The 26,214-nt window shown below is 43.5% G+C and overlaps 1 protein-coding gene across 2 annotated transcripts in view; it reads left to right on the forward strand.

The window, feature by feature from the left end:
* The window catches only part of CARD11 (caspase recruitment domain family member 11), a 210,774-nt gene extending 194,394 nt beyond the window's left edge, over positions 1 to 16,380 (forward strand). For both annotated transcript variants that reach the window (XM_088466877.1, XM_088466879.1), the window contains exon 24: positions 15,989 to 16,380. In XM_088466877.1, coding sequence (XP_088323003.1) covers positions 15,989 to 16,193 — 205 coding nt within the window. In that variant the 3' untranslated portion in view covers positions 16,194 to 16,380. The remainder of the gene's footprint in view (positions 1 to 15,988) is intronic.
* The last annotated feature ends 9,834 nt before the right edge of the window (positions 16,381 to 26,214 follow it).

Consider the following 26,214-nt stretch of genomic DNA (forward strand, 5'->3'; position numbering starts at 1 on the left):
ATTTCCAGTTTTGGGCTTTGCCTTTTAGTCTCTCTACAGCCCCTCGTATTTTCACGAAGGTCATGGCAATGATGGCAGCTGGCCTTTACCGCAGGAAGATCCAGATTCTGCCATATTTAGATGACCTACTCCTTCTGGCCCAATCTCTGGTCGTTCGTCAGGAGCATCTGCACCTTGCTGCAAACCCATGGCTGGCTGATCAATTGACGCAAGTCCAGCCTTACGACATCTCAGCAAATGCTCCATCTAGGTGCTCTCCTGGACTCCAAAGCTCAGAGAGTCTTTCTTCCCAGGTACAAGCTGGTCTCCGTCCAGTCCATTAAACGTTCATTTCTTCAGCAACAAAGACTCTCAATTCACTTGTGCCTGAGGGGTTCTGGGGAAGCTGGTCTCCTCCTTCGATATGGTGGAATAAGCTCAATTCCATTCCAGTAATGCGACCAGTCAGATAAACAGTGTGGGCGACTGCAGGATAAGAAATTTCCCACCGATGTTGCTCTCGCCTGCACCCTCACCCATTGTCTGCCATTCTGCTGATCAGTCAGCACAGCAGGACCCTCCCCAGTGGCTGCAGAGATTAGCAGCCGCTGGGAAAAAGTAAATTAACCCCCATCCCATACCCCCTAAAGTGTACCTGGTGCTTGAATGCACTGTGAAAAGATGGCCGCGATGTTTCCAATGTTCTGTTGGTGGTCATCCGATATTTTGATGTTTGAAAAAAAGAACGATTTTTTTTACAAATATTTAAAAAACTACATTTTTTTTTTTCTTTAAATGAAATCATTTTGGTTAACTTAAAATAGAAAACTAATTTGTCAGTTAAGTGGTTAAAGCATGTGAATATGCAAATGTGTTTGACAGTGCAGTAACTGATCAAATTTGTACTTGCACTCACAAAGTCATTGGCTGTCTCAATGCTTATAATAACAGTAAATGCTAGCTGCTGTTAAAAAAAACTGTAGATGTGCATAACAACATGTGAGCATGGGGTCATTCTAAAAAATTGTTTCTAATTTAAGACTAAGCTGGGTACACACGGGCGCTGAGAGGGTGGGCGGGTACAAATTACCTTGGCCCTGGCTTCCTGAGGGGCCCGGCGGGGGCCCGGGTCCGACGCGGCCCCCCCCTCCCTCAGAGCAGACCAGCACACAGCGTGTGCTGTGCTGCAGTGGGAGACTGCTCATGGCTGCTGAGTGACCACACTGGGGGGGAGCGACCACACTGATCGTGCCTCCCCTGGCTTTGCGTCGGGCTGAGGGGGCTCAGAGCACTGCCCTCGCCAGCGCGCAGCGCCACTGAAAATCTTTTTTTTGTTCCCCAAAGGGGGCGTGGTCATGCCAACCGCGCTTAGGCCACGCCACCTGTTACCCCCGCTGAGGCTCTTGGTGGGCCTGGATACACACAATAAGATGTGTGTACCCAGCAATGGAACGACGCAATATAATGTTACATCGCGCATGATGTGATGAATGACCATAGTGAACAATGGAGCAGGTGTACACACTGCACGTCGATCCGCGACTGAAAGAAATATTGTATGATGGATCATATAGTGTGTACCCAACTTTATTTGCATTGCACAACATTAACTGCTTTTTACCTGGGGGCTACTGCCAGCAAAATTAATAAACAATGAATATTTCACGCCATTTAATTTGACCTGTGAAGCTTACCAATAACATTGGTGAGCTGGGATTTAATCATACATACCTACTTTTGTAAAAGCATTTCAGGGAGATTGTGAAAGCAACACCTATGAGTGTGGTGGTAAAGTGGACGTGTACTGCTACATCTGAGAGGGGTGTCATAAATTGATTTACATCCAAATGTAAATAAGCCCCAAAGCAGGAAGTAAGATCTACATGTTGATGAAAACACACTGATACTTTTCAGAACATGCATGTAGCCATAGGGATCATTGAGCCTTATTACCAATGCAGGGGAAATAATACTAGTGATCCAATTTGAATGTATATATCAGTTTTTTTTATATATATAACAGCTTCATAAATGGAGTAAGGTGCAATCGGGGAGTTTGTTAGACTCTCCAGGGAGTCAGGGAGATTGATGCTATTTCAGGGATAACCTCCGTTATGGTTTGACAGATGTACATATCCATATAAATGGATAGCTAAATCTACACAAACAATTGGACACGTGCACATTGAAACACACAAAGAGAGATGCTTTCCTACAGATGATCTTTGCTGCAGCTTGCAATACTAAAGTGAAATATCTTGAATACTTAAATGAATTGGGAGTTTAAAACAGAAGCAGGTGAGTTAGAATACAGAATCAGGTACACAAATATTGTGGATACCATTAACATCTGTCTGATACAACGTTTGGTCTAGTGCAGTGGATGTAATACATCAGTCTTGCGGGAGGCATTCTAGAGACTAAAGCTGGGTACACACCTATACAATCGTTGGGCCGTTCTTTCAATATTGAGAGAACGGCTGTTGAATTGTATAGGAGTGTGTGCTGTCCTGATGCAGGAGCGTTAGCCGATAAACAGCTTTTAATGCTCCTGCAACGGTCGGGATCGGGAGGGACTGTTTAATATTTATCGGTTCGACCTCCCAATCCCATAGAAGCCCGTACACACTGTGCTATGCCTGCACAGTGCACACTGGGGACAGACTGCACGGCTGATTGGGACAGTTTTACCCGATCAGCCTGCAATCGAAAAAGTGTGTGCCCAGCTTAAGATACTGTCTAATCTGTAAACCATTTTCTGCGCTGTGGGAGGCGATAAACTGCATGATGAGATATGTAGGATGTCTGTATTCCTAAGGCCACAACTGCCTCAGAGAGTCAGCATTTCGTGGCCTACGGTGAGCTCTAAAAGGGGGAGAAACGTCACATCCCACAAGCTCTGATATTGCAAAACACACATGCTGCTCGTGCAGGGCTTCAATGTAGAACTATTATAGGTAATACAGAACAGGACAATATGGGGACTTCTACGAACTATAGAAACAGTGAAATTACATCTACAAAAAGGACTGCACGTCTCTTGGGGGATTACATTGTAAGAGGAATACGTCTGTGAAAAGCCGCTGAGATAGAGAAACAAGGTGCTTATCTGGAGCCACAGTTCCAAAGGATAAAGAACACATCTTAAAAATCATGAAGGTAGCAAGAAAAGATGCGGAGGTGGATGTCATTGTCCACCTAGGGACAAATGACCTAGCTAATGCTGAAGTTATGGCCATAAAACAGGAAATTAGGTAGTTAGGGGCTACTCTAAAGCAGGTGACAACCAGTGTAACTTTTTCAGCAGTATTGCCAGTACACAGAGGTGAAGACAGAACTCACTGCATCAGAAACTTCAATGTGTGGTTAAAGAAGTGGTGTAATGAGGAGAGATTTGGATTAATGGACCATAGTCATGCCATATGGCAAGATAGGGGCTTATACAAAATTGATGGCCTTCACCCATCTTCTAGGGGAACCAGAATACTAAGTGAGCAGTTTTGATGCTTCATCAGGAGCTATTTACACTAGCAGAGTGGATAATGAACTACATATGAATAAAGCAGTCTGCTCCCCCAACCAAGAGGTATTGTTTCTGCAGGCAAATGGAACAGGAAGCCTATCCACAGCAACAGAAGACAATGCACAAACAAAACTCTGAAGGTGGGTACACACTGCACAGATATATCTGCAGATTGAGTGATCTGCAGATAATGGTCGTTCATACATACTGAATAACCATCATCTGCTTCTGGCCGCGGGTCCCGCTGGCCAGGAGGCGTGTCCCGCCACCCTCCTCGTGGCCTCTCCTACATGTGTATCGTACACACTGCCCGATGGACAGATATATGTGCAGGTACAGCTGCCATCGGCTGTGCAGCACAGCCGATGCGATATGTCTGTGAACGACGTCATTCACAGACATATTGCTGGTATACACTGGCCGCGGGCACCAGATATATTGACAGGCCAATATATCAGTCAGTGTGTACCCAGCTTTAGAGCTATGTCTGTAATTGTTAGGAGCTTAGGAAATAAAATCCCAGAACTAATTGCAATAATGACAAGAGATGATCTGAGCATTGTGGCTGTTACAATGAAAGTCATGACTGGGACATAGCTATTCTGGGATAGAAAGGAGAGAGTGGGAAGAATCGGAGGAGGGGTAGCAATGTATGTGAAAAAAAAAGCATAAATTTAAGTAAAACCCGAGGCCCTTTGGGTGACCATATAAATGGGGGAGAAGGCCATTCTTCATACTGGGGGGATCTATAGACCACCAGGTCAGGAAGAGGAACTGGACAGGAACCTACTGCAGGACATCATTAAAATTGCATTAAAAGGAGATGTAATAATCATGGGAGACTTTAACCTACTGTTCCTGATTTAAACTGGGAGGGATCTTTTGCAAGTTCCACTAGAAGTAGGGACATGCTGAAGTCCTTGCGGGGAACACTCCCAAGCAATTGGTGAGGGAGCCCACTTATAAGACGCAATATTAGACTTAATACGTGAAATGGTGACAGAATATCTGACGTAAAAGTGAGAACCTAGGATCCAGTGACTATTAAGCTGTATGGTTTAGTATAGACACAGAGACCTACTAATTACATATCAATAGTTGGAATGCGCTCAACTGACTGATAAACGTGTGTTGAATGTAACAATGATGGTGGTCAACTTAAATGTTATTTATTTGTATTAGAAGAAAATTATAATATAAGAAGTAGTAAATTGTAGAAAATAATTAGAATGTTCAGAATTTCTGAGGTTGCGACCTCACTTACCAATATTTTGTATGTTTTTCATGCCTCAATCTCCTTCTCACTGTGGGGAGTCAAAAAGTCTTTTAGGGATCTCTTCACAGCAGCCTGCAGGGCACCACTTGCTTGGCGCAACAGTTGTCCAGCACTAAGCAGGAAGTTGCCGTTACCAGACTGACCACTACAGTCTGACATGGGCATACCCCGCTACACGTCCCGCTACAATGTGACCTACTCTCTGCATCTGACTCTATTTAGCACAGGATACAAAGTGCAAGTGTCTCTACAGATTTTACCTCCATAGACTTTTTCTTAAAGAGGATTATAAAATACCACAGGAGCACCCCCTGAAGGATCCTGGAGGGTTTAACATATGAGGCAAATAAAGGAGGAACCCTCACTATCCTGGAATTAAGTGACAAGAAGACAGACGACACAAGCCAAACAAGGGTACATACCTCCAGGAGTGTTTAGAGTGATGGCCATCAATAAGAAACGTGTGGAATTATTTCTATCCTGGGTAGAAGTGATCACGAAGACTGAACATAGGACATACATACCCAGGAAGATCCAATGTAACAGCTATCAATCAGACATTGGTGAGTGTAGGTGCGGGACGCCACTTATATACGTTACACTCACCCCCAAGCTTTCAATCCCTCACTGATGGTTTCATAGAATACCAGAATTAGGGGGATGTATGATAAATGATAGAGAGTAAAACATATGGTAAGAGATGCCTAAAAGACCTTCTGACTCCCAACAGTGAGGAGATTGGGGCATGAAAAACATACACAATATTGACAAATGAGGTTGCAAACCTCAGAGATATTGGACATTATATTTATTTTCTACTTTCTATGCACTACTACTTATTTTATAATTTTCATCTAATACATATAAAATTAACATTTAAGTTGACCACCATCATTGTTACATTCATTCGACACACATTTATCAGTCAGGTGAGTGCATTCCAACTACTGATATGTAGTAAGCTATGATAGAGGAGGACCCCTCTTACCAGGTTTTGCAGCCACTGATCTGATTATAAACACATTCTGGAGAGCGCAGTACCCCCCTCTATTGATACAGACCGACTCATACTGTACCACAAAGGTATTAGATTTTAGGAGGGCTGACTTTGTAGAGATGGGAAAATGTCAGGGGTCTTCAACCTTTAAGGCAGTGTGGGCCACATTAAAAAAATTCAATGAAGCCGAGGGCCACTAAGCTATACTGCGTATTTAGACTGCAATTATGTCCCATAACTGCCCCCTCCTATAATTTTAATTAGGTCCCAGAACGGCCCCCCTTTTCCCACAATTAGAATTATGTCCCATAACTGTCCCTCCTCCTCCATTAATTATGTCAGATAGATGCCCCCATCCGCAAACAATTATGTCCTATAGCTGCCCCCTCTGTAGTGACCCTTATACAGTGCCCCCAGTAGTGGTCCCCCCTATGCAGTGGCCCCAGTAGTGGACCCCATTATGTAGTGGCCCCCATTATGTAGTGTCCCTTACATATACAAAGACAACAACAAAAGAACAATACTTACCTGAATCTCTGCTCCTGAGCCCGCCGCCTTCCGCTGCTCCATCCTATCGGCCTGCTCGGCACTATGGGAGAGACGCCATGATGTGTCTCACTTCAACCACTGCGGGAGCCGAAAGGCGGAGCTCATAAGTAATCTCCAGCCAGGGCCGGTTCTAGACATTGTGGAGTTCAGGGCGAAAGTTTCCAGTTGCGCCGCCCGCCCCAAGAGGAAAACATTTTTTTAGATGGCGTTCCTCTGCGCGCGCTGAAAGCGCGAGCGCTTCCGGAAAGGGGGCGTGTCCTTGCAGAACACCCCCAATTCATCACACTGTGGGGCGTGCCCAGCACTTACGAAGGTGCTGGGCTTCCCCCAAGCTCTCCCCTCGTGGCAAATAATTGCCATGTGCAGTAATGCACCTTACACAGTATGTCTTACACAGTAATGCCCTTTATAACACATTATGCCACATGTAGTAATGCCCTGTATAACGCATTATGCCACACACAGTAATGGCCTTTATAACACATTATGCCACATGCAGTAATGCCCTTTATAACACTTTATGCCACACGCAGTACTGCCCTGTATAACACATTATGCAACACGCAGTAATGCCCTGTATAACACATTATGCCACATACAGTAATGCCCTGTATAACACATTATGCCACACGCAGTAATGGCCTTTATAACACATTATGCTACATGCAGTAATGGCCTTTATAACACATTATGCCACACGCAGTAATGCCCTGTGTAACACATTATGCCACATGCAGTAAGGCCCTGTTTAACACATTATGCCACATGCAGTAATGGCCTTTATAACACATTATGCCACATGCAGTAATGGTCTTTATAACACATTATGCCACACGCAGTAATGTCTTGTATAATACATTATCCCCAATTCGAATTACGCCACACAGAAGTCCCTTATTCATGTTATGACACACAGTGGTGCCCCTTTTACACAATGCCCAAATTAGTGCCCCTTATACACAAGGCCCACAGTAGAAGTGCCCCTTACACAATAACCCCAGTAGTGGTGCACCCCATGCAGTGGTAATGCCCACAGTGTTAATGCCCCCATTGGTAATGTCCCCTATAGTAGTGCCCCCCCTATAGATGTGCCTCCAGTAGTAATGTCACCCTATAGCAATGCCCCCAGTAGTAATGCCCCCTACAGCCATTTACCTCAGTAGTAATGCCCCCTATAGCCATTTCCCTCAGTAGTAATGCCCCCTATGCCATTTCCCTCAGTAGTAATGCCCCAAGTAGCCATGCCCCCAGTAGTAATGCCGCTTATAGCCATGCCCTCAGTAGTAATGCCCCTTATAGCCATGCCCCCAGTAGTAATGTCCCTTATAGCCATGCCCCCAGTAGTAATGCCCCTTATAGCCATGCCCCCAGTAGTAATGCCCTCCTATAGCCATGCCCGAGTAGTAATGTCCCCCTATAGCCATGCCCGAGTAGTAATGTCCCCCTATAGCCATGCCCCCAGTAGTAATGCCCCCCCTATAGCCATGCCCCCTGTAGCCATGCCCCCAGTGCTGGTGCTTCTGAAAAAAAACAAAAAACAATTAAAATGCAAACACAATACTTACCTTAAGCCCCGCTCCTGCGTCCGCTGCTGTCCGGTCCTACCGCAGCTCCACCAAGTATCTATTGGAGAGACGTCATGACGTCCCTCCCATAGTTCTCTCTGCGGGAGCAGGAGCTCAGGAGTGAGCTCCGGCTCCTCGCATCTATGGGAGAGATGTCATGACGTCCCTACCATAGTGCTCTCTGCCGGAAGCCGGAGCTCAGGAGTGAGCTCTGGCTTTCGGCTGCTGCTGCATAACAAATATCAGCGGGCACCAAGCAAATGCAGCCTCCCTGCGGCGGCTAGCAGGGAGAAAAGCGGCGCTGGGTTGTTGTTTTTTTCAGTCCTCTCCTGCGGACTCAGTGGCACCCTCTAGGGCCCTGTTAGCCCGCTCCAAGAACCGCCACTGCCTCCAGCCCACGTCCGGCCATGAGGGCAGCAGCGAATGAGAGTCTGTCTGACTCTCTTTGGCTGCTAAAACAAAGACACCGCTGCCGGATAGTACGAGTGTACTACCCAGTGACAGCGTGTTTGTTACTGTGAAGTGCGGACCGCACTCCACTAACTGAAACGGATCTGGACCACACCACTGGTGAGGTGGTGACATTAGGGTGTGCCTGTGCACACCATCGGTGGGCAATCGGGAACAGCTCCATGGGCCATAGGTTGAAGACCCCTGGTGTAAGTGATTCATTGGCAGAGTGAAGAAACTTGATAGGAGTGCAGGAGAGGTGGGAAAAAGTGCAATACTAAAAGCAACAGACCTTTGTAAGGGTTAGGGAAAGCACAATGAAAAGGAAGCCAGTGTGGTTTGTAAAAGAAGTAGCAAGTATTGTGAAAGCAAATATGATGGCCTTTAGGAAACAGAAGCAGACTCTGAATCATAAAGACATAGGGCCGTATTCAATTAGTGGCGAAAAACCATTTTCTGCAAAAAAGTTTAGCCAGAGACGTCATTTTGCCAACGGAACATCCCCATATTCAATTGTTGCGACTTTTCGCCGGTACGAAAACGCAATGCAATGTGCCCGGCGGAACTTTTTTCGCCTATGAATAGCTCTCGAAAAAAAGTGCAGAATTGCAGTTTTGGAGTGCAAAGGTGGGGAAACCACCCTGCACCCTTAGGAAATGTCCCCAAAGGTAAACTGTGTCAAAAAATATTAAACAAATTAAAAGAACACCCCAAAAATTTACTTTGAAAAAGGTCGGCAAAAAAGTACAAAGTTGGGGTACAAACTTAAAAGCTAGCAAAATAGACTTTGGGGGGTCTGTAAGTATGGGGGGAGGTTTTTTTTTTATTGGAGGTGTTTGCTGAAGGTGAAAAACATAACTTTTTACATTTTTAACCATGCTTGCAGGAAGGGGGCAGGCACGGTCCAGTTGGTAGCTTCGACTTGGTCCAGATGGCATGGGTACTCTGATCTTCAAAGTCTCTCCATAGATGTCCTCTCCAACTTCCTCTACGACCAGACCTGTTGTCTCAGGGTCCCTGTCTACATCCGGATCTGGGCCGTCTGTCTTTAATGGTTTGGCTCTTGAGACATCCTTCCTAAAGTCTAAAGGGTTTCCCCAGCACTGTGGTTCAGACCATGCTCAGAGCGCAGAAACCGGCCTCAGCCAGGATTTATCACAGAATATGGTATACATCTTTCCAATGGTGTGCTCCAAGAAACTTTAAAGACCCTCAAGTCTTTAAAGTTTTTCATATTCTTGCCTTTCTTCAGGCTGGACTAGACCTAGGTCTCCGCTTAGTATCTCTAAAAGTGCAAGTCTCTACTTGTGTGTGTATTGGGGGTGCTACAGACAGGGCTGGCAACAGAAATCACGGGGCCCGGTACACACAATTTTTAGGACCCCCCTCATCCCCGGGTGAAGCAGAAGGTGAGAGGGTAACAGGTAGAGGAAAAGAGTAACAAACAGAGGGTGACAGGGTAAGGGTGAGAAGGTGATAGGGAGTGGGTAACAGGTAGAGGAAAAGGGTAACAATCAGATGGTAATAGAGAATTACAGAGGGGGGCAGGGCGAGAGAGAGAGGAAAAAAATTAATGAATATTATATTAAGTAACAGGGAAATGTTATGTGAAGGAACAGGAGGAGTTATTTGTGGTGCCCAGGGACCTTACCTTTCACTCAGTGAGACGCTATCTACAGTATCTTTCCCTGGCCGACATAGCAGGGCAGAGCTCTATGAGTGACGGCGGAGACCAGGTCCTCATACCCTTTGCGCCGGGGCCGGTCACTACATTTTGACGTCAGGTCCCCGGCAACAACCGTTTCAAAGAGAACAAGGTAAGAGGAGGGGAAGAGATGGTAGGGGAGGTTACGGCCCGTGGCAGTGTGCGGTAATGAGTCACTCTGACTCATTACAGTACTGCTGTCAATACCGTTGCGGCCACACTCATTACCACAGGCCTCCGATGCAATGGACCGGCTGCACCGCCAGACATTACGCCACTGTAGCAGAGCAGGCAGCAGTTACAGCTAGGTTTGTCTCTGGGCTATACCGGGGCTCCAAGAATCTCGGGGCCCGGTATGGCTGTGACCCCAGTCCTCCCCTCTCGCCGAGCCTGGCTACAGATACTGCAAGGAATAGTTTTAGGGCCTCTGCTTTTCTCAATCTATTCCATCTCTCTTGGCAAACTAATCAGCTCTTTCAGTTTCAGTATCATCTGTACGTGGATGATACTCAAATCTACCTATCCTCCCCAGAACTGTCACGACCTGTATTGGTCCATGTCACTGAATGTCTTTCTGCCATTTCATCTTGGATGTCATCTTGCCACCTCAAATTTAGGGGTAAATTTACTAAAGGTCGATTTCGGCATTTTGAGTGATTTGGCATGCGATTTTCATTCGATTTTGCATTTGTGTATTTACTAAAGGCCAAATCGAATTTCAAATCAAATTTTAGTCAAATCGACCTCAAATCGTACATCGGGAAAACATTGGTACTTTTACATAGACCAACACACAAAACCCTTATTTACTATCATTCGATTTGAAATCGAACTCAAAATCGAACTTCAAATCCCCAACTGAATAGACTGCTTCATGCTTTCGATTTGAGCATGAGCAGGTCTAATTAACACAGATACATGCAGACATCAGTGAGATACCTGCATGTATCTGACTGTAACAAGCAAACAAATAGTTAAAAGTGAAAAAAAAATTTACGTGAGGTCCACCCCCAAAACACAACCAGCCCCGGACTTTTCAAACCCAGTCTTGGTTGACTAAGTACAGGGAGAAAATTGCGTAGGGTCTCCCTGTACTTAGTTCAACCAGCACTGGGCTATGGGAACCAGTCCTGGTTCTGGAACTACAGGGAAAAATTTGCATAGAGTCTCCCTGTAATTCACAGAACCAGCCCTGGACCCTTTCTAGTGGGGGACTGATGCCACAGCCAGAGGAGCCCTATCACCGGGCCCCCCAGCCGCAGCATCAGCCCTGACTGCTAGTCAGCCCAGGCCAGGGATCCCTGGGGAGTTGGGGACTCCTCCAATAAAGGGGTCCCCCTCTCCAGGGCACTTCTAGCCTAGGCTGATAGCCCGGGGCTAGCCCAGCCACCCTTGGGCGGTGGGTTGTGTCAATGTAGTGTAAAAAAAATGAATATGTTTAACATTGTCTTTACAGTAAAACTGCAGGTCCCAGCAAGCCTCCCTCGCATGCTGGTACTTGGAGAAGCACAAGTACCAGCATGCGGGGCATTAAAGGCCCACTGGGACCTGTAGTTCACCTGTAAAGAAATGTTGAAAGAAACACACACACACCGTACACAGTATAAGTTTAATACATACATACACACACACATACTCACCTACATTACCTGGAGTCATCCCCTTGTCCATTAGGCATCCATGGTCGTCTTAAAATAAATAAACAAAAAATGCGACCCTCGCACTAAGTAATAACCATCCTAACCAGAATGGTTATTACTTCCCGAATGTAGCGCGCAGACGCGGTTTCCTCCTTTAAAAATCCGTGTCTGAGCGTTCATTGGTTGAGGTCAGCCCCCGCCTCTCAGCCAAAGAACGGCTCCCTCCATTGAACTCAATGATGGGAACCGCAGTATAAACTTTAGTTACCCTGCGGGCTCTCCTTTAGGTTCAATGGAGGGAGCCATTCATTGGCTGAGAGAGGCGGGGGCTGACCTCTCTCAGCCAATGAACGCTCAGGCACGGACCTTCAAAGGAGGAAGCCGTGTCTGAGCTCTTCATTCAGGAAGTAATAACCATCCTAACCAAGATGGTTATTACTTAGTGCGACCGGCGGTAATACATATCACACCCCAATATTTTGTACCTATCCCTGTGTATCAATGCATATTTCCCTATAGATTGTATGCTTGAGAACAAGGCCCTCTTACTTCCATGTCTGTCTGTTATTACTTACTTTTGTTCCATTAATGTTGTTTCCAATTGTAAATCGCAATAAAGTATGCTGCACTATATAAGAAACTGTTAATAAATAATAATAAAATGAATAGTAAATGGAGTGCATCCGCCTCACCCCCCTCATGATGCCACTGCAGGAGGGAAACATTCTCTAAAGAAAGAGAAGTACAGGTTGAGTCTCCCATATCCAAAATGCTTGGGACCAGGAGTATTTTGGATATCGGAATATTCCGTAGTTTGGAATAATTGCATGCCATAATGAAATGTCTTAGGAATAGGGCCCAAATCTAAACACAGAATACATTTATGATTTATATACACCTTATACACACAGCCTGAATGTAATTTTATACAATATTTTCAATAATTTTGTGGCTCAAACAAAGTTTGTGTACATACATGAAATTCATTTATGTGTCATATACACCTTATACACACAGTCTATAGGTCATTTTATACTTTATTTTTAATAGTTTTGTGCCTTAAACAAAGTTTATGTACATTGAACCATCAAAAATCAAAGTTTTCCCTATCTCAGTCATGCTAAAAATATACCGTATTTCGGAACATTTGGATATGGGAGACTCAACCTGTACTAGAACACGAGGACACGCACTGAGGGCCTGATTCAGCACTGTTTGCAGATGCAACTAGGTATGCAGATCAAGTGATTGTTAGCCATTGTGCATGCGTATAAGCCGCACACACAGAAGGAATCCAGCGCAGAGAGTGATAGGCCGTGAGTGTTTGGGGGGTGGTGACAGGGGTGTGGTCGGAAAAACACAGGCATGTCTGTCCGTTTGAACTCCATTGCTTGCAGTGTCTGCGGCAGGTCAGACCTGGTGTAAATGCTGCATGACTGGCTGATGACTGCTGAATCCTGCAACTGGAAGGAAGTAGGTTCAGGGGAAATTTGAGGAAAGGTTACTTCACTGAAAGGGTAGTGGATAAGTGGAATAGCCTCCCATCAGAGGTGGTAGAGGCTAATACAGTAGAGCAATTTAGACATGCTTGGGCTAGACATAAGGATATCCGTACAAAGAACTAAAAATCAAATAGGGTTTGAGGTTACCATAAAGCTTAATTAAGGAGCAGACTAGATGGGCCAAATGGTTTTTACCTGCCATCAAATTCTAGGTTTCTAAACTATTTCATAATAGTTTCATACTGTGCAGGTTCTAGACCAAGCGGATCCCAGGACGAACGTTTCCTTTGGTGCCCCCCCCCCCCCCCCATACAAAAAATTAACATGTCTCAGTTTAAGCAAAACAATACATGGTGCAAGGCATCACACCGGTGTGATAAATCACACTGCTGCTATGGTGAGGTGTGCATGTATGCATATACATATATTAGAATATATTCCTCTAGCTGTCCCCAGTCACCCATCATCCTACTTCTTCTCACCCACCCCCCACTAACCAATTCTCTCACAAGGCATGATCCTCCACAAAACTGGCTGGTGACTGGCACAAAAAAAATAAAAAAAGACAGTTGTGGCCATGCATCGGACCTCTCATGGAACGTTTGCTCAGGTGAACAGAAAAAACAGGGGGAATGGGAGGCACATGGAGAGGATGGGCGAATGAACACAGGAGGGCAGGGGGAGGTAGGAGGAAGACAAATGGAAAAATGGAGATGAGAAGGAGACAGGAGCAAGACAGCGAAAATAACAGAGGGAAACAATAGGAAGATGGGGAAGAACAGGGAGATGATAGGAAGATGGGGAAGATGATAGGAAGACTGGGGGAAGAGCGGGGAGACGGGAGGGAGACAGAGGAGATGGGAGGAAGACAGGGAAAGAACAGGGGGAGTCGTGAGGGAGGCAGGCGATAATGGGGAAGAGGGGGAAGAACAGGAGGAGATGGGAGGAAGACAGGAGGATCCTCCACAACAGCAGCTGGCGACTCACATAAAAAAAAGCTGCAGCCAGGCATCAAGTCGCACATGGAATGAACAGCTGAACAGGGAGAGCTGGGAGGGTTGGGAAAGAACAGGAGGAGACGAGAAGCACACAGAGGGAGAGAGGCGGAACACAAGGGTAATAACAGGGAGATGGGAGGAAAGGGAATTTAAAAAGACCAAACTACATACATACATACATACATACATACACAATGGTGGATTGTTGAAGCTTTGCTCAGTTTGTGAAAATTACACTTGCATCAATACAACTTGCATGTGCGGTATTGGTTAGCCAGGTATATTAGCGTCATAGCTCACGTACATACAATCACTCACACATACATAGTCCAACACATACATACTTACTTATACACATACAGTATATACAGTGTCCCCTCCCTAAGTCCTTCTTACCTTATAGGTTGGCTGCTAGATAGTATTTATCACTCTGGGACCTGAGTCTGCAGCAGTTCCTTCCTCTCCTATCTCCCATGCTGCAGCTGGCACAGTGCCATGTAGCACTGCCCTCTGCTTGTACCACAATGCAGTTTCCGCTCTGCACTGCAGCAGTGATTTAAGTATGGGGGAGCTCCTTGAGAGACGGGGGCCCAAAGCACTTGACTCCTGTGGCCCCCACCCCCCCTTAATCCAGCTCTGGCAGCAAGTGGGGGAGGGTAGATCCTAGTACAGGTGTTCCCAACCACGGTCCTCAAGGCACACTAACAGTCCAGGTTTTAAGGATAGCCATAGTTGAGCACAGGTGACTTAATTAGTACCTTAGTTATTTTGATTTAACCATCTGTGCTTAAGCATGGATATCACTAAAACCAGGACTGTTCGTGTGCCTTGAGGACCAAGGTTGGAAATCACTGTCCTAGTAGATAATTAATGCAGGCTGGGCACCCACATTCAAAAATAAGATAATTTTGCAGAACAAGATATTTAAAAGAGGGAACACCTAGTGACATTTCTGGAATAGAAGAGAACCATAGGGATTTCCTCCCCAGTATGATCCACTTGATTATCATACATACCATGCGGTAGTACTCCCTGCAGTAGCAAACTTTTTAGGACTTCAGAGGGGAGGCTGAAGGCACAAGTGCATTTTGTGTCACCACAATCCAGCTGTAAAATGCTGCATTTCGCTGCATCAATCTGTGTGTATGTTTTTGTGTGTGGATATTGGTAAATACAGTCATCATGGAATTTCTACCGGTGCAACACTTATTTACTGTACTTCTCTGACAGACTGGCGGACTAAGGGCTTTCTTCATCACATACACAAGATTTTGTTTTGCATGGTGGAATGTTGAATTGGAAGTAGCAAAAGTTGCAAATATATGAAGACATTCTGATTTTAATTGGTGCCACAGAACTTTTAAGCCATGCCAGATTACCAGAAATGGTATGCACTTAGTGTCTGGATTTTATGAATGACGGCCAAAGGAACATTGGTTTGAGAGAAAAACTGTTTAACTGAATAATGAGGCTGTGCCAAATTGAATATTAGAATGCTTTCATTTGTGCAAGACGTGTGATGGAGTTTCATCTTTAGTAAAAACCAAAATATGTTTGTAGGTCTTATATGTGGATGAGTATTATAGGTGATATTATTCATATGCCTATACCTACTGTATATTCAGCACGGTGCTCAGTATAGGTGTGGGGATATGTGTAAGCAGACCTGTAAATCAAGGCACAATTTCACATAGATGCACAGTACTGTGTATGGAAGCATATAATACAGCTATAAACCTAAATGCTGTACCACTGTTGTTAGTAAGCTGTAAAAACTGAATCTCATTTTAATCTCTTACTGCAGAAGGCTGCTGTCAAGGCAGGAAAATGAAGAAGAGTTTGTACGTACATGTCGCCAGAAGGAGAAGGAACTAGAAGCACTCCCTTGTCTCTATGCAACAGTAGAAGCAGATACGTGGAACACCATTGATGACTTCATTCGACTTATCAAAGAAAAAATTGCAGATGAACAAAGGAAAACAATCTGGATAGATGATTATATTTTTTAAAACAATCCATATTTGTTATATTTAATATAAAGTAATTATAGTCTGAGTCTCAGCCTGTGGCTTTTCATCTGAAACGTAAGATAAAATGGCATATGGTAAAGTAAGAGAAAGCATTAGGAATCTAAATTGTATAGGCATCATATTGTCCAGTATGCATTACATATGCTTTTATGGAGTACAGGAAGAAATGTAGACATGTAAAATTTGTAAAAAATATAAACAAAATTTTCTTTCCCCAAAATTAATGTTGTTTCATTAAATTGCCTGCTACATGGTACACAAACAAACACACACTGAGTTGGATCAACATCTTTTTTGTCTAAAGTAGCATTACAACTATATGCAGATTTAAAGGTATTATACATGTGTAACTCCTTACTCTTAGAGAAATGGCTCTGTGGAGGGAAGAGGTAGGTATACATAAGCCAAGTAATGTAAGGGACCTGTTCTTCTAAATGCATCTGCGTGTGATCTGGACACAGGTACATATAGCATTTATGCCTGGCAGGAGTTGCATCTCTTGTGGGTGCTGGAGGGCTGATGATCATCAGCCATACTTATCCTACTCTCCTGGAACATCCATGAGACTCACAAATTTTCAGGTAGTGCCCTAGAAAAGTGGGTGGTTCTCCTGCATCCTGCCCATTTCCTAGTGAAGAGGGCAGGATGGGGAGAATAATACCGGGAATCACAAGTCAATAGCGAGGGGACAGTTCCAATATGACGCAATTCTGAGAATCAAGCGGCCTAGTGACATGAAGAGCCTGGCTCCGCACCCCCAGAGTGATAAGCTGCATCACCTTTCTAGCTTCTTTGTAAATAATTAGTCTTATGTTATTATCATGTTGTGTGATAGTCTGATACCAGAATATACTATGTGGATCTAATAGCTATCTCTAGGTTCTATAAATAAGACTAGCCTAAACAGTACCAGATTAAGGTCCACATGGGCCTGGAGCTGAAATTTATGAAGGGCCTACTTGTGCGGCCGCAAGAGGGTGTGACTAGCGCCACAGTAGTGTGACTAGTGATGTGGGGGTGTGGTATCTGGAGAGTGGGGTGACTAGCGCCTACCTTCTAAAACCCTCTATCTCCCTCCCCTCTTTGCTTAATGTGATAGTCTACAAATGAATGTGTTAATGTTACTGTAATATAAAAAAATAAAAATGGCACTTAATGATGATGTAAATGTAAAACCCCTCTACCATGCGGGTCACTTAGTGATGTCATGAATGGGAAATCGTTCTATATGCAAAAAGAGAGACCTTACCTTACTAATAGCTATAGGGACATATCTATTAAAATATGTGGTCTGGCCCTGAAAATTAAGAATCCTAAACGCCGCAAATTGTGGCAATAGAGAGTCTTGTTCCGCTCGGATAATCCATTTTAATCGCTTGGACAAAGGCTCTGATAAGAGCCCAACCAGCAATGAGGAAGAAGTAAAGTGAACGTATCTGCAATCATATTACTTCTATCCACAGACCCCCTTGCAGCTACTGGAAAGCCGCACATGCGCAGCAATCGCAAAGGTGACGTAGATAGAAATAATGTGATTGCGGATGCAAAGTGCTTTGGGACATCCTGTAGCCCACTAGAGAGGGATTATAAAATCCCTTTTTGGAAGGACAGCCCCATAGCAGGTGAAGATGGTGTTAGCCCATGCAGACAAGATCCACAAAGCTTTGTGGATCTTGTTAAACTATGGGGTTGCATGCTGAGTGAGCTGGTGGATGGAAAACAGGAGATATCTTCAATATCTCCTGCTTTTCTCTTTTGGAAAAATTCGTAAAGCGTTTTGGGACATACTGCAGTACACCAGAGAGGGATTGCATGATCCCTTTTTAGCAGGGCAGGATAGGACGGCTGCTGCTGGAGCCAGCAGATGGAGATATCTCCTCCTTTCCTCTTTGGAACAGCTGATGGATACTTAATTCTGCCCTTAAACATTGCAGGGGACAGGTATGGAATGCCCTAACCCTCCCCCTAACCACAGTACTTACTTTCAGATGCCGGCGCCGGTATTCTGACAAGTGTTGGGATTCCGGCATCAGCATTCTGACCGCTGGAATCCCCGCGGTTGGGATATTGACCACATTCCCATTCCAGAAACTGCAATCTCTGCATATTTTAAGAGCAGAATTGATTAAAATATATATATCTCTAGTGTAGTGAGAATATATTAGACCTGGACACCACTGTGAGAACTAAAAAAAAATAAAAGTTAGTTATATTTATATTACTTAGTTTATATTTATATTATATTGACTCATAATTTATATTTATATTATAGTAATATTTATATTACAAATAATATTTATATTACTCAGAGCGGCACTATGGGCATATAAAAATGTTCAAAAACTAGCCTGAAGAAAGGAGTAAAAGTTCTCTGAAAACACACACACAATTAAAAAAAAAAAATTCTAGGAACAAAAATGGGGCATGCAATTGTAAAGTGTATGAAAAACGTTATAATATAAAAGCAATCAGTTGTGTACATTCAAAGTTTGAAACAAACAGCATGGGACTAGCCTCGTGTCAGTTGCTGATCTCCAAGGCTGAGCACCTCGGCAGGATTGCTCTGCGGTAACGCTCTGTGGGGGGCATTCAATTAAAGTTGAATAGCCGAGGGAGGGAGCTGCCGCAGCTATTTAATACACCACGCTGTTTGGGCGCGCTAAGGATTTCTTCTTGCACCCCCCTGGTGATGCAAGAAGAAATCCGACCAAAGTGCTGGGTGCACAGCTATTTTTCAGCTTAGCACGGCGCTAACAGCTGCGCGGCCAGCACTTTGTTAAGGCGCGATAACCGGCAATTCTCTGACCACACAGCGCACTGACTTGAATAGCTCCGGGAGCTTGCTCCCGGCTCTATTCAATTCGCATTGAATTGAATTGTCCCCTGTGTTCCAGAGTCCCTGCCGGTTAACTGAACACAGAGCGTAACTGATTACTTTTTAACTATAAAGTTTCCATACCCTTTACAATTGTGTGCCCCTTTTAAGTTCCTAGAATACACAATTCCAGGCTGGGTGAAGCCCTTAAGAGAAGCGCCACTTTGAAAGAGTGGAAGTCATAAACTAAGGCAAGCACAAGTGGTCCCATTGCACAATCATCCATTTTACACACACACACACACACACACACACACACACACACACACACACACACACACACACACCGTACAGTATATACACTTATATTTAGATACTACATATACAATATATACTCATATACTTACAAATATATATATGTACACGCACACTTATAAATGGCATATATATATATATATATATATATACACAATTCAATCTTGCCAGTACTTGCAAACTGATCAGCAGCAGCACTGCAGCAGCTGGCAAGACTTCTGAGACTTCTATTCTTTGTCCCTGATCACATCAGCCAGTAAGACCATCTGACCCAATCTGACACCTCAGGGGTACAGTCTCTGGCCGAGCAGCCCTCACGGAGATCACCCATAGTACGCGGCCGGACTGCTCCATTCATTGTGGGCACAGCCACGGACCGGAGACAGGTCAATAGACTACCCCGGAGACAGAGTGGCACTTATGTGACGTCACACGGCGCCGGGACTCAGTGTATGCAGCGCGGGAGGGGGGTTAGTGAAGCCTTTCTCTGCGCCGCCTTGTATTCAGTTTATGCCAGTATTATATCCCCGGTGGGAGGGAGGGGGGTTGCGGAGTCTTGGATGGCCACTAGATTGCTTCTGTAGCAGGGAAAAAAAATCCTTTCTACAGCAGCTCAGAAGATGCTGTGGGCCTATTTTAATGGGGGGCCTGGAGCTGTAGCTCCATCCGCCCCATTGTCAATCTGGCCCTAAGCCTAAATAGACAAGACTGCTGTGTATTGTAGCTGGATCCTAATGCAACTTGTGGGATCTAATTAGTAAATTATACTCTATCTATACTGAGTATTTAAAAACTACTGAATAGACAAGACTGCTGCTTAGATATATATCTTTATATAAAAAGTAACTTTATGTAATACTCAAGGAATGCGCAGTCTGTTCTTACATGCAAATTAATGGTTTCATTTAAACTGTGACTAAATATGTGTTAGGATATTACACTGCTGAATGGAATGGTCAGGATATTACACTGCTGAATGGAATGGTCAGGATATTACACTGCTGAATGGAATGGAATTTATCTTGCAATGTGAGGCGGGTTTCCCAATTGTCTAATAAAAGAGATTGTTGATTAAATTGGTCATCTAAAAAATGTATCAGTACGTGACATAGGGCCTGATTCAGCAGCGATCGCAGCTGCGTTCTGTGCATATTCGCAACTGTGATTACATCAGGCCCTATGTCAGGTACTGAAGAAATATGCTAATGCTCGCCAAAGCTCAGCTGGCATAAAGACACCCACTACTACTTTCTCATATCTGTCCAACATCACTCTTCTGCGTAAGCATTGGTACCATTGACCCACATCAGGCAGTCACGCAGCATTTACAACAGTCATAAAAATAAAAAAGGGACAGGGAAAAAAGGGGCAATAATTCACCGCACAGATCCTCAACAGATTATCATAGGCAGGGAATGACAAAAAGTGCCATAGCCTCCTCTGAAATAAATTACGTTATTTAATACCATTGGTAAATCAGGGTGGTGGTGCTACCTAGAGAAATAAAGGGTTCCGAAAAACAAGAGGTATTAGTCTAGAGAAACTTCAACCTAAGAAACTCTATAATGGTGCACTCTAATAGCTTAGAAATAGAACATAACTTTTATTAATATCATCCAACCAATCAGAGTACAAGGACTCACAACGATGTCAAAGCTTTGACAAAAGTAGTGAAAAGAGTGAATGAAGAAATCTTGGTTGTAATTACCCAGATAAGGTAGGCGAAATATGGAAAAGACACATAATAAACAATACAACATGAAACATGTACTAGTAAAAAAACACCAAGTTCAGGTGATGTTAGTAGTATCCAATAAACTTAGTATTAGTACTTATCTTTCATGTTGTATTGTTTATTATATGTCTTTTCCATATTTCGCCTACCTTATCTGGGTTATTACAACCAAGATTTCTTCATTCACTCTTTTCATAAAATTGGAAAACATACTTTTGTTCCAATAATAAGTAGGGAAGCATTAATCTAGATACCAATATGTTCTCTATGAGGAAGCTTCTCATAAAACGTTTTTTAAAAAAGTATGTTCGTTTACAAACAGCATCTTATTATGATATATAGGCTATCTTCCAAAGTATTCTTTAACTCAAAAATACCCAAATTTTTCTGAGGCAAACCTACAAAGTATGTAAATGATCCGTGAGGTATAGTGCTCATAATTTACATTTGTCTCATATAAGATGCCTTCAAAACTTTACACATAAAAATCCATGAGGAGGTTAATTTACCTCCTAATGGTCACTATGTGGTCAGGAAGCATTGTGAATGGTCTAAGACAAAGTAGCCCATAGATTACCTTATTTATTCTCGGCTGTCTCCTGAACAGTGTGGGCATATTAACATGTGGGAGGGGGATTACCACCCCTTCTCCATGGGCACTTGGGGTGGCCTCTCCTCCCTAGGGCCGAGCTCTCACTCTGCTCCACCTCCTCACTCACAGAGCAACTACAATCCATATCTTCAACCTGCCTATTGTAACATCCAGGGCACTAAAAAGTAGACCAGCAGGGGATGTGAACCAGTGCATCCTCTCTAAATGCTCATAAGTACTTGCTTAAATGCAAAGAAGAGTGTTTGTGTTTCATATCAGCCTGTTGTAACACAAATATACTGAAAAAGGAGGCTGTAATAGAAATTTTAATTTAAGACCACCAAGCCCATAGTGCACATGACTACTAACCCACCGAGTTAATTCATGGTTTAGTAAGTATAGTCTTTCATCCAGCCTGCTACAAAATTCAAGCTAGTAAAAAGGTGACCAGAAATGAGGGAGTTGTACTAGGGCCAGAAACCATTGAAGTGTGTTCCCCCTTTGGCAACTCATGCTTTAAATGAGAAGTTTTACTACATGTCTTCCACACACTGCTGCAACTGTCACTGCACATAGAGCACCTGGCTACTAATTCACTGAGACAATCCACAGTTTGGTAAGAGGACAGGCTTTGTTCTATGCCAGTGTTGGCTAACCTTGACACTCCAGCTGTTGTGGAACTATATATCCCAGCATGCCCTGCCACAGTTTTAGCATGCCCTAATAGCAAAACTGTAGCAGTGCATGCTGGGTTATGTAGTTCCATAACAGCTGGAGTGTGAAGGTTAGCCAACACTGTTCTATGCCATCAACCAGTCTGATACAATAATCAAGGTACTAGAAAGTAGGCCAGACTGTGGATCTAAGGAGTCTGGACAAGTGATTTAAACTGAAGACCTCCCCTACCACTGCAGCACCTGGATATTTAGTATTTCTGACAACGTATTAAAGTTCTTGGTGTAAAATACAAAGTAGTATAAAATATAAGCTATACAGGTTATTTACACCAGTGTCTCTACTATCTCTGCTCATAGAAATCCTGGCTATTAGCCAACTGAGCCAAGTCAAGCCCTATGGTAAGTAGGGAATGGGTATGAAATACTGGCTGTTTAGCTGCCGGGTTAAAATCCAGACAGGAGAAGCCTGACAGGACAAGATGCCGATTAGCGCTAGTAAGTATCCTAACCCTCCTTTAATGGTGCCTAACCCTAAAACTCCCGGGGTGGTGCCTAAACCTAACCCTCCCGGGATGTTTTTTTCTGTGACTACTTATTAAAATAGTCATTGCTCAGCTCCCTTTTGTCACAGATAAATGGTTCATACACCTAAACCTTCCTCGACCAATGCTGTATAGAAGTGAAAACCCATCAAAATCCATCCAGTGGTTCAAGATATTAGTCTGGACGAACACAGACCCCAGAACTGGGAACTTTAATAAATAAAATTATATATAATTTGTGTTTGTCTTGATTGGTTTACAATATTATTACAGAAAATTGTGTGTATTTGTGTCAATACCAATTGTGTCTTTTTGACATATTTCTGTCTATTTTTGACTTGTATGTCCTTAAATAAGATAAAATTATTATATATATATATATATATATATATTATACACACACACACATACAAATGACCGGCACTCCACTAGCAACCAAAAATAAGTATATACTGTAGCTTGCCCATGAGACCTCCTTGGGTAAAGCACTCGGCGCCACTCACAGGACTTGAAAATGGATCACTAATAGGTCATACAACGTTTCAATCTCCCTTGTTGGAGATTTTCATCAGTGACATATATATATATATATATATACATATATACATATATATACATATATACATATATACATACACACATATACAAATAATTTTTTTTTTTTGTGGCAAGAATCACACAGGCCAGAGTAAAATCCAACAGAAGTCTATTTTCTCACCACAGGCAGATATACAGGTCAGTGCAGTGTTCACAGGCAAGATGTTACAGCAGGTACACATAATCTTCAATACAGCAAAGTGGTTCTTTTAGTGGACCCTCTGGTCCAGGATCCCTAACACTAGTCACCCCCCCCCCCCCCCCCACCCCAGGCCTATAACCATGGCAACTAATTCACCCTCAGGATTATTGTGGATTTCCACTGATAACTATCAAGACAGATAACAGGTGCTTGTAATTATCTTTGCTCTGTGGCTTACAACTGACCCCAGGAAAACCTGGACTGGATCTCATTACCATGCTGTTTATTGCTCCATCTCTGCACAAACCTGATGCTCCACATTAACCTCATGTGAAAGCATGCTGTCCCTGTCACACTACTTCCTCCTTAGCTTCAACCACCGTGGTGAAGCTAAAACTTTCAGGGGAGCTCTCTGCCTCGCCCACCTCTATTTGAGTCATCTGACCAGGAACACAATCCTCTACCACTTTCCAGAGCTCGCCTTGCATCCCCCTCTTCCTCCCCACAAACCTTCTGGAAAGGGCATCAGCAATAAGGTGCTGTTTTCCCTGGTCAATGCTGTACCTCAAATTTGAATGGTTGTAAAGCCAAAAAACAGCTGGTTACCCGGGCATTCACCTCTTTTTTTGTGTGCATCCACTGTAAGGGAGAATGATCTGTGATTAGCCGGAATTCTCGCCCTAACATAATATTTTAGCAACTCTACTGCCCACTTAATCGCCAAGCACTCCTGTTCTACATTTGAGTGCTTGCGTTCTATAGGCAGCAAATTCCAGCTAATATACAGTATAGGTTTCACCTCCCCATCTACATCCTGGGAAAGGACTGCTCCTAAGCCAGTCCCAGAGGCATCAGTCTGCAAAACAAACTGCTTCTTAAAGTCAGGAGCTTGCAAAACAGGCTCTACACACAAGGCTAGTCTTAAATCCTGCCAAGCAGTCTCTGCTGGCATAGACCATATTATCTGGTCTGAGGATTGTTTCTTAAGGCACTCAGTCAGTGGAGCCACCCTAGTGGCAAAATCACATATGATTCTGCAGTAGTAACCCACCAGACCAAGGAATGTTCTGAGTTGCAATTTACATTTGGGTTTAGGCCATATGAGGACTGCTTCCACTTTACTGGGCTGAGGTTTAACCTGCCCTCTGTCTACGACATATTCCAAATATTTCGCCTCCACCATTCCAATGGCACATTTCTCAGGGTTAGTGGTAAACCCATGTACCCTTAAAGACTAGAACACTGCTTCTTCCCTTGGAAGGTGTGACTCCCAGTTAGAGCTAAAGATGACTATGTCGTTTAAATATGCTGCTGCATACTTCCTGTGGGGCCGAAGCAACTTATTCATAGCCCTCTGGAAAGTTGCTGGGGCTCCATGCAAACCAAAAGGCAGCATTTTGTATTGGAACAAGCCCTCTGGGGTAGAGAAGGCTGCTTTTGCTTTAGCAGCTTCAGACAAAGGAGGCAATACCCTTTTTTCAAATCAAGAGTGGCGAGATACTGGCTTTTTGATAGATTCTCCACTAGCTCGTCAACCCAGGGCATAGGAAAGGGATCAAAATGAGAAACTTTATTTAACTTGTGAAAGTCATTGCAGAGTCTTATAGCCCCAAAGCCTTAGGCACTAAGACAATGTGGTTATTCCATTCACTGTTTGATTCCTCTATGACCCCCAAGTGCAGCATCTCCTCCACCTCTCGTTTTACTGCTGCCCGTTTTGCCTCAGGTATGCAATAGGGTCACTGCATTATCATCACCCCGGGAGGAGTAACAATATCATGCTGTATGATTTGGGTATTTCCAGGAATAGCAGACAATACATCTTGGTTTCGTGCTACTAAGCTATACACTTCCTGTTTTTGGCTAAGACCGAGGGTGACCTCAATGGGTCACAGATCAATACTCCAAAATAATTGGAAAAAAGGAATGTCCTGTATTGGCGCACAATGCAAATACATTTTCAAGATACAATAAAATATAACCTTTATTATTATATATTAAAACCTTATCCAGTGAAATATGATAAAATGATATAGATTAAAGAAAAAGTGAACAAAGATTGAAAGTGAAAATAAAAAATACTTAAGACACTGACTCACTGAATGCTGCTAATCAAATGATCAATAAATTGTATTACTGAGTGTCCATGTCTCTTATTCCTAGTAATTATATAGAATAAGTGTGTTGTCCATACTACAGTTAATTGGTCTCTAGAAATGTACTATATAATTGACACAAATATTATTGCCATTATATGAGGAAGCTTTATATAGGATTTCCCAGAATAACTCCTATTACGGAGAAGTGTCTGCAAGTTTCAGATTGAAATATATATCACATTATTTCATCAGGATTGGTTTTGGTACATCTATTCTTACTTAATGGATAGTTCCTCCTGATATGGTGAAATATAATAATTCTGAGAATTAATTCCTTTATAACAGCAAATAACCTGATAATTTCATCCACCCGAAGCTTCCTTATTATGCAGCATAAGGGATAAAGGCAACAGTATCTCTAGTATGTTACAATGTTTATTCTAACTAACAGTGTATGCCACTCCTTCAAATGCACTATAAAGTGCA

Source organism: Taudactylus pleione, unplaced genomic scaffold (assembly GCF_031769625.1).
Source record: "Taudactylus pleione unplaced genomic scaffold, aTauple2 ptg000066l, whole genome shotgun sequence".
Lineage (NCBI taxonomy): Eukaryota > Metazoa > Chordata > Amphibia > Anura > Myobatrachidae > Taudactylus > Taudactylus pleione.